Genomic DNA, 9,001 nt, shown 5'->3' with positions numbered 1-9,001 from the left:
AATTTGTGTCAGAGGCCTGGGGCAAATCCCATCTTTGGGGCAAATCCTCATCTCTGATGCCAGAAGAAAGGGGGCATCTTGAGTCTGGGGAGGCCCCTCGCAGGAGTGAGAAGTCCTGAGGAGCCCGGGCTCAGGTCTCAGAGAGGTCACTCTTTTTTGAGTTCCTCCCTCTCTGTGGGACTCAGTTTCCCCATCTTCACCCTGCCAGTGAGTGGGTGGGTGTAAGTGAGCGAGTCTGCCTGGAGGATCCTACTGCTGCTCTCTGCACCTCTTAGGGGTATCTCCTGCCTCCTCCTTCTCCCTTGGTGGGTGTGAGATCCAAGTTCAAATTTGTACCTCAGTTTCTGCATCTATAAGTTAGAGGCAATAATAGTCAATACCCTAGAGGTGGAAGTAACTGAGTTACTGTATGTAAAGATTAGCACCTGGTAAGCACTTTCTAGATGCCAGTTATTTTCATTAGTTTAAAAAATTGACTTCACATTTAAAAAAAAAAAACAAATATAAGAGTTTTAAAAGGGGCATTTATATTAACACGTTAAATGGAAAACCGGTGTCATTGGCTCCAGAGAACAGAAGAATGTAAAATAAAATTGTTTAATGGAAACAAAAACAATGCTATTAAAGTTAATTAGATAGTTTCAGAGCCAAGTAGCCTAGGCAGTGCTAGAGAGGTACTCCAGCCCTATTAGTACAAAACTGAGAAATAAACTCCCTTCCACAAAAACAGAAAAATTAAAAGGAAAATGAAAAAAAGAACCTTCAATGACCAGTCCACTCTTACCTAACGTGTAACACTCTGGAAAAGCTTTCCTAGTTTTGGCTGTGTGTGTGTGTGTATGTGTGTTGGGAAGTGGTGTGTGTCGGGAAACGAGGTGTGTGTGTAGGTAAGCGATGTGTGTGTGTGTTGGGAAATGAGGTGTGTGTGTGTTGGGAGGTGGGTGTGTGTATATTGGGGAGCATGTTTGTGTGTTGGGAAGCGGTGTGTGTGTGTGTGTGTTAGAGCTTTAGGAGTGCGTGTGTTAGAAGTGTGTGGTGTGTGTGTGTGTGTGTGTGTGCAGAGTGTTGGGAAACAGGGTGTGTGAGGCGAGGGTGTGTGTGTGGGGGCATGTTTGTATGTAGGGCAGAAGCGTGTGTGTGTGTGTGTATGAGTGTGGGGAAGCATGTGTGTGGGGGAAGCAGGGCGATAGTAATGTGGGAAGGGGTGTGGTGGTGGTGTTAAAATGAATGTATGTTAAGAGCAGATGTGTAGAGGTGTGTGTGTTAGGAAAAGTGTGTGTGTGTGTTAAGGAAATTAGAGTGTGTGTGTGTGTGCACGTGTGTATTGGGAAGTGTAGGAGTGTGTGTTAGGGCATGGTCACAGGTGTTAGGGCAGTAATGTGTGTGTGTGTGTTAGGGGTGTGTAAGAGGCGTGTGTGTGAGAAGCAGAGGTATGTGTGTGTGTTGGGAAGCGGTCTGTGTGTGGTGTGTGTGTGCTCGTGTGTGTTGGGAAGCAGTGTGGTGTGTGTGTGTTGGGAAGCGGTGTGGTGTGTGTGTGTGTGTGTGTGTGTGTGTGTGTGTTGGGGGAAGCGGGTTGTTCCGACGACTCCCCGGTTCCCTCCTGGTTGAAACGTGGCCCAGAAAGAGAGGCACACTGGCCAGGGCACACAGCCAGGGCCGTCCAGCCCCGCAGGCAGCCCCGGTCCTGCCCTGTCCCAGGTGAGCGTGGCCAGTCCTGGAGCCGGCCCTGCGGGGCTGCGGGGCCACGGGACAGGAGCGGGTGCTGCGGTCCGGGCAGAGCAGGGGCGGGGTCCGGGCGGGGGCGGAGCCGAGCGCCCGCGCAACCGGAGCCGCAGCCCGAGCCAGAGCCGGAGCCGGAGCCGGAGCCGGAGCCGGGGCCCGGGAGTCGTGGCCCGGAGCGGGCCTTGGAGTCGGCGCCCAGGTGGCTCGCGGTGAGTGATGTGCCCAGCGCCTGGGGGTGGGCTAAGGGGAGACTGTGGGCGCCGAGGGTCCCGCCCCCGTGACTTGAACACTGGGCTTCCGAGCCGTCCTGGCAGCAGGGCTTGGGCAAGGGTTGCCTAGGTTTCTCCTGGGAGAGTCCCGGGGTGTAGGTGGGAAGTGAGACGGAAAGGGGGCATCTCGAGATGGGGGAGGTCCCCGGCAGGAGTGAGCAGTCCTGAGGAGCCTGGGCTTCAGGTCTCAGAGGGGGCAACTCTTTTGGTTTCCTTCCTCTCTGTGGGACTCAGTTTCCCATCTTCACCCTGCCAGTGAGTGGGTGGGTGTAAGTGGCCGAGTCTGCCTGGAGGATCCTACTGCTGCTCTCTGCACCTCTTAGGGGAATCTCCTGCCTCCTTCTTCTCCCTTGTTGGGTGTGAGATCTAAGTTTAAATCCATCCCCTCCCAGACAGCCCACATCAGGACCTGCGAGGCCACATCTCCTGTCTGTCTGCTCTCCTCTGCTTCTCAAGTTGATGGAGCAGCCATCTGGTCCTGCTTTCATTCCAACACACTGAAAAGCCCTCCACCTCAATCCCCCTGGGGAGGGCCTCCTGAAGCTGCATGAGGGCTGGGGCTGGACCCCTGCTTCTGAGTTCGCTCTTTCTGAGCCCTTCCTGCCATGGCCTTGGTTTCCCCATGGGCTGTGACCTGGCCTCCTCCAGGGTCCTTATTCTACAGAGGGGAAACACCTGCCCTGTCACCCTCCTCTAACCCTTTAGTGAAGAAGACCAGAGTGACATCCCCACCACCTGTACTTGCCTGACTCGATCACTCAGCCATGGGGCTGCTGGGGCCCCTGAGTTTGTTGGCCACTCAAGGCTCCTTTACCTCTCTGCACCCTGGGATCTGAGGCTAGAAGCATCCTCATCCAACCCACCTCCCTCCTACCCATCGCAGAACCCCTCTGTGACACATGCCCAGTGGTGGGGAGCTTGCTACTGGTGAGGTGGCTTTTCAGTGCCTTGCAGCTCTTGTTTTCTTTAGCTAAAATCTATGGCTTGCAGATTCTACACCTTGGTTCCACCTCTGTCTCCCGGAGCCATGCAGAGCACGTCCATTCTTTCATTCATTCCGGCGATCATCATTCATGCACTGGATGAGACACAAGACAGAGCAATAGGAAAATCAGACAAAACTCCCTGCCCTCATGGAGTGCACATTCTAGAAAGGAATGGACAGCAATGAAATAAGTAAATACACGGCATGGCAGGTGGTGGGAAGTGCTATGAGTAAAACAAAACTGGGAAGCAGGATGGGGTGCTGGGGCTGGGTATTGCATTGTATATAGCACAGCCAGGGAAGGCTTCCCCAAGACCAGGAGAGCTGGGCAAAGTCATAAGGACTTGAGGGGTGAGCCATGTGAGTATCTGGGGGGCTGGGAGGCTTTGATTTTCACTCTGAGCATGATGGGAGCACTGGTTTGGAACAGAGGAGTCCCCTGCTCTGACTTGGGGTCTGGCAGGCCCACCTCGCTGTGGGGTGGAGAATGGGTCGTGGGGAGTGAGGTAAGGGCAGAAGGAGAGCCTGGTGAGAGGATCATTGCTGTCATTCTGGGGAGAGACCATGGTGGCTTGCACCATGGCCCAGAGGTAGTTAAAATAATAATTTAAAAAACAAGACATTCAGATTTGGGATATATTTCAAAGGCTGTGTCGATAGGATTTGGGGTGTAAGAGAAAGGTAGAGTCAAATACGATTCTGAGGTTTTGGCTCGAGCTTCTGGAGGTTTGAAGCTGCCATGAACTGAAATGGGAGTTGCTTAGGGGAGATTGAGAGTTTGGTTTTGTGCTTGTGGAGTCTGAGCTGTCCATTAGGCATCAGTGATGAGTAAGCAGTTGGGAAAAGTTAAGGGCGGAGGTTGGAGTTGGAAATAAAACTTTGGGCATTATCACCATATAGCTGGTATTTAAAGCCACAAGAGCAGGTGGTCTCATCTAGGGAGGAAGTGATATGGAGAAGAGAAGGGGTCCAACCACTGAGCGCTGAGGCCCCCAGTGTTAGGAACCAGCCAAGAAGACAGAAAGAGTGAAAATCAGAGAGTTGGGGTGCCCTGGAGGAAATGAGGAAAATGCCCCAAAGAGGAAGGAGGGAACAAATATGACCAATGCCCCTGGCAGAGCAAGCAGGCTGAGGGCTGAGGATTGAGCAATGGGAGGTCACTGGTGACAGTTTCACTGGAGCTGGATGGGGAACTTGAGGGTGAGGGAGGGGATGGGAGGACTTGGGGACAGCAGTACAGGCAACAGACAAGGGGGTCTGCTATAAAGGGGAGCAGATAAATGGGATTGGAGCCAAATGAAGAAGGTGGGTGTCAAGAGAGGGCTTTACTTTTACAGTGGAGAATTATAGTGCATTGTGCACTGGTCGGGGGAACTGGTCTCTTAGGAAGAGAAGTTCAGTGCCGGGGAGGGAGAATGCAGGATGGCTGGGGGAGGGTGGGGGCGCTTGGCCCCAGCAGAGACCCGGGATACTTGGGAAGTTGAGCTTCCCTGGGCTTCCCTTCCTCTCCTGTCTGCAAGGGGTCAGTGGGCTGAGATTTCAGCACTTAAGCAAAGCATTTGCTCTTGGCCCCAGAGAAACCAGGCTGGCTGTGGTCTCAGGAAGGAAGGAGCTGTCCAGGCTCAGGCCTGGGCCTGGGTTTCAGGGAGGGCCCATGTGGGTCGCTCCTTGACCCTCTCTTTCAGCGAGGAAGTGCTCCTTTCTCTACATGGGCCTCACCTTGGGGAGGACAATGGTGTCTTTGAAGTTGTAGTAACTGAAGTAGAGATCAAAAGGCAATGCAGATAGACTAATAGATTTTGCCTGAAGAGGGGAAGCCCGATCAGGTAATAAAGGGGTAAGAGGAAGGATGTGAAGGACAATTTTTAGGAAACAGATAGTGAGTGAATATTTTTTCTGTCTCTTTCCCAAGTTAAACTGAAGCAGGAGAAACTGAAGCTAGACATAATGAATAAATTCCCAAGCTGGTGAGCTTCCTGAGCTGGTTAGTGAGGACAGCACTAAGGCCAGGCCCTCCTCTCTGGATGTTTAATATGAGACAGGACAATGCCTGCTCAGAGACGGGGGACTGGCTGAATTGGCCCTCAGGATTCTCTTTGCTCTGAGGTTTCTGGAAGAAGGCCAGGGCAGAGGTGCGGTGATGCAGCTGCTGGGAGGACAGAGCTCCGAGTCACGTGACTTGGGCGGCCCTCCCCTTCCTGGTGCCCACAGAAGCCCGACGTCACTAGCCGGGGTGTGTATGGCTCACACGTAGGCCAGGCTGCCCTAGGCTTGGTGTGCTAGGGAGGGGCCCCTACTTACTTGTGGCCTGTCCCCTCGTGAATGTGTCTCATGTCCCCAGTGGGGTTTTTCAGGGAGGGTCATGGTCTCCAGGATGCACAAGGCTTTGTGCCAGAATTGCCTGGAATTACCTAGTTCTGGAAGGCTGGTTGGCCAACTCTGGCCTCTGGCTTTTCCTTTGGGAATTTCCCTTGAAGGTGGGGTTGGTAGACAGATCCAGGCTCACCAGTTCTGTGCCACTGGGCTTTTGGTGTTCTGCACAAGGCCCACCCACAGATGCCATGCCTGCTCCCCCAGCCTAATGGGCTTTGATGGGGGAAGAGGGGGTGGTCCAGTCTCTCCCGATGAGGAGGAAAGAGCAAGTGTCCTCCTCGGACATTTTCTGGGTAAGAGGAGCAGGCATTGTCCTGTCTCAGCTTGACTCTCGGCCTTCTTTCATCCCTGGCTGCGCGCATGCTCCCAGGCCTGGGGTGAGATGGGGAGTGCTGACCCTGTCTCTGGGCTGTTTTCTGGGGAGAGTGGGTGGGTGGTTATTTTCCCCAGGACCCTGGCAGGGGTGATGGTGGGGGCTGCTGTCGCGTCCTTGGCTGATGTTTCCACAGCTGAGAACCACTCCAGGGCCAAGCCCAGAGATTTATTCTACCCCCTTTTGGTCCTCTCTTCCCCCGTCCCCCGCCACCCCACCCTCTTGTCTCCTCTGCTTAGAGGTGAGCACGGGGAGGAGACCTCCTTGGCCTGAGAGAACTACCTTAGTTCCTGGATTCCAGTGGCCTGTGTGCAGGGGGGGACACTCTCTCTCCCAAGCAGCCAGACACACAAATAACCTCATTGCCTCCGTTTCCCCATCTGACCAGCACAGGGCCTCCTGTGCCCCAGCAGCGTTCTGAGAGATTGGAGGTTTTTCCTTTTGCTTACCTTGGCTGCCGTATGAGGATGGTTACAGTGTTCCTCCCACCCCCAGCCCAGGGGATATTTGATTCATGAACATTTCCACAGTGTCTCTGCGGGGGACAGTGCCGTGCCAGGCTCAGGGATGCTAGGACGAGTAAGACCCAGGCTTCCACGTGACCCAGGCAGGGAGAGAGACACATAAACAACCATCAGCAAAGAGGCAAAATCCCCAGGCCGCTTGGCATCTACTCCCTTGAGTGGCTGGGAATGTCCCTGATTTATAAAAAGAAGCCGATGGCTCTCTTTGTTGTCCATGCCTACACCCTTTCACTTTCGTTTCTTCGAGGCACTGCACCAGCTCTTGTCCACGGACCCCACGACAATCGCAGAACTGACCATGCTGAGAGATTTTCTCAGCTGCTCAGAGATCCTCCCAGGGCTTGAAGCTCCTGAAGGGTTACTTGCCCTCAAATTCCCAGAACCCACAGCAGGTGGCTAACGATAGCAGCAGCAGTCTGTGCACGGTGGTTTCGAGGGCGTGGGAGGGAGGTGAGGGCCCTAGGGCAAGTGTGTGGGGGAAGTGTTGATGGGGGACAAGGCACGAGAACACTTGGAAACAACTTAGTTTGCACCGTAATTTTTCACTTAGCCTAGGATAGGACCTTTAGAATAATACTCTGAGTGTACCCCTTGGAGTAGCAGTGTGCAAAACACACAGCACGGGCTTGGGGCCCCCGTGGGGAACCCAAATGTAAGAGTTAGAGACATGCATTCTGGAGTTGCACACGGCTTGTGTTGAAATCCTGACTCTGCCTGTCTAGCTGTGACATGTCGTACAAATCACTGAGCCTCTCGGTGCCTCAGTGTCTTCCTCTGTAAAATGGGCAGATCATAGGCACTACTTCACAGTGGCTGGGAGGGTTCAGTGAATTCACGCAGGAGAGCACTTAGAATGGCGCCTGGTGTGTTGTTTATGCTTAATTAATATTAGCCATTACTGAAACTGCTGTAGCGTGAATCCAGCCAGTGTGAAGGAGGCCCTCTCACCCTGCTTTGAAGAGAATGAATTCCCTGACTGCTTGGAAGATCTCTCTTTCTCTCTCTCTACTTTTTACATTTTTATTATTATTTTTTTGAGACAGGGTCTTGCTCTGTTGCCCAGGCTGGAGTGCAGCCTGCAACCTCTGCCTCCTGGGTTCAAGTGATTCTCCTACCTCAGCCTCCTGAGTAGCTGGGATTACAGGTGCCCACACCATGCCTGGCTAATTTTTGTATTTTTAGTAGAGAAAGGGTTTTACCGTGTTGGCCAGGCTGGTCTGGAACTCCTGATCTCAAGTGACCTTGGAAGATCTCTTGCTCCTCATATTACCTCAAGCCTTTTTAAACGTTTTAAGCCGGAGACCAAGCATGGATGTGGGAGTTAGGGGTCTTGATTTAATTCTTGGTTGCTTCAAACTCTCTGTGGGACCTTGAGGTGTTTCTTGCCTTCTCTGGGTCTCAATTTTCACATCTGTATGGTGGGGAGCTTGGATTGGGTAATGTCTGAGGCTAGAACCATGGCCAACTCGGGTTCTGCTGGGGCTGACTTGCCCTGGCCTTCCCCAGCCACCCCGCGTCTGGCTTCTGGAGAAGTCCTGCACTGACCTTGTTCTCCTCCCCAGGTTGTGAAATGTGCTCGCAGGAGGCTTTTCAGGCACAGAGGAGTCAGCTGGTGGAGCTGCTGGTCTCAGGGTCCCTGGAGGGCTTCGAGAGTGTCCTGGACTGGCTGCTGTCCTGGGAGGTCCTCTCCTGGGAAGACTACGAGGGCATCCACCTCCTGGGCCAGCCTCTCTCCCACTTGGCCAGGCGCCTCCTGGACACCGTCTGGAATAAGGGTACTTGGGCCTGTCAGAAACTCGTCGCCGCTGCCCAGGAAGCCCAGGCCGACAGCCAATCCCCGAAGCTGCATGGCTGCTGGGACCCCCACTCGCTCCACCCAGCCCGAGACCTGCAGAGTCACCGGCCAGCCATTGTCAGGAGGCTCCACAGCCATGTGGAGGGCGTGCTGGACCTGGCACGAGAGCGGGGTTTCGTCAGCCAGTACGAATGTGACGAAATCAGGCTGCCAATCTTCACACCGTCCCAGAGGGTGAGGCACTCCTGCATGCATCACAGAGTTCCCAGGAAAGGGGTGCTTAGTCACCAAGACTGATTTGTCCTCATGAAGTCAGCCTGTGGGGTAACTTGGTCTGTGGGATTTCCCCTAAAAAGGTAGCCAGGCAGGTAAAATTTGCTCTTGACTCTTGGCAGGCAACATACAACTTTCTTTCCTTCTTTCTTTTTCCCTCCCCTCCCCTCTCCTCCCCTCTCCTCCCCTCCCCTTCTCTCTCCTCCCCTCCCCTCCCCTCTCCTCCCCTCCCCTCCTCTTCCTTCCCTTCCCTTCTTTTCCTTTTTGAAGTCTCACTCTGTTACCCAGGCTAGAATGCAGTGGCACAATCATAGCTCACTGTAGCCTTGAATTCCTGCACTCATGATCTTCTGGTCTCTGAGTAGCTGGGACTATGGGTGCTGTACCACCACGCACAGCTTTTTTTTTTTTTTCTTTTAGAGATGGGCTGTTGCTATGTTGCCCAGGCTGGTCTCCAGCTCCTGGTTTTAAGCAATCCTCCCGCCTTGGCCTCCCAAACCGTTGGGATTGCAGGCATGAACCGCTTTGCCTGGCCAACATACCACTTCTGCCGAGAGGAAGTGTGTGGTGGCCAGGGGCTCAGATTCTGAAGCCAGAATGGTGCAGGCTCAAGGTCAACCCTGTGTGATCTCAGGCTTCCCTATGGAGCCTCTCCAGCCTCAGTCTCTCTTGTTTCAGTTTCCTCAT

The 9,001-nt window shown here is 53.6% G+C and overlaps 1 protein-coding gene across 15 annotated transcripts in view; it reads left to right on the top strand.

Annotated features, from left to right (window-relative positions):
- The first annotated feature begins 1,801 nt into the window (after positions 1-1,801).
- The window catches only part of NOD2 (nucleotide binding oligomerization domain containing 2), a 39,081-nt gene continuing 31,881 nt past the window's right edge, over positions 1,802-9,001 (top strand). For 5 of the 15 annotated variants that reach the window (XR_004179783.1, XM_021931952.2, XM_021931954.2 and 2 more), the window contains exons 1-2: positions 4,419-5,642; positions 7,809-8,275. Coding sequence is in view for 10 of the 15 variants with exons in the window: in XM_021931952.2 (XP_021787644.2) it covers positions 5,339-5,642; positions 7,809-8,275 (771 nt within the window). In the remaining 5 variants the exon portion in view is untranslated. Of the gene's footprint in view, positions 1,932-2,981; positions 3,168-4,415; positions 5,643-7,808; positions 8,276-9,001 lie in introns of those variants that run through there. The other 10 variants (XM_031658253.1, XM_031658252.1, XR_002519229.2 and 7 more) reach the window with 7 other exon arrangements.

This window comes from Papio anubis, chromosome 18 (genome assembly GCF_008728515.1).
Source record: "Papio anubis isolate 15944 chromosome 18, Panubis1.0, whole genome shotgun sequence".
Lineage (NCBI taxonomy): Eukaryota > Metazoa > Chordata > Mammalia > Primates > Cercopithecidae > Papio > Papio anubis.
Note: the sequence above shows the minus strand (reverse complement) of the source record. Positions and strands in the feature narration are given on the sequence as shown.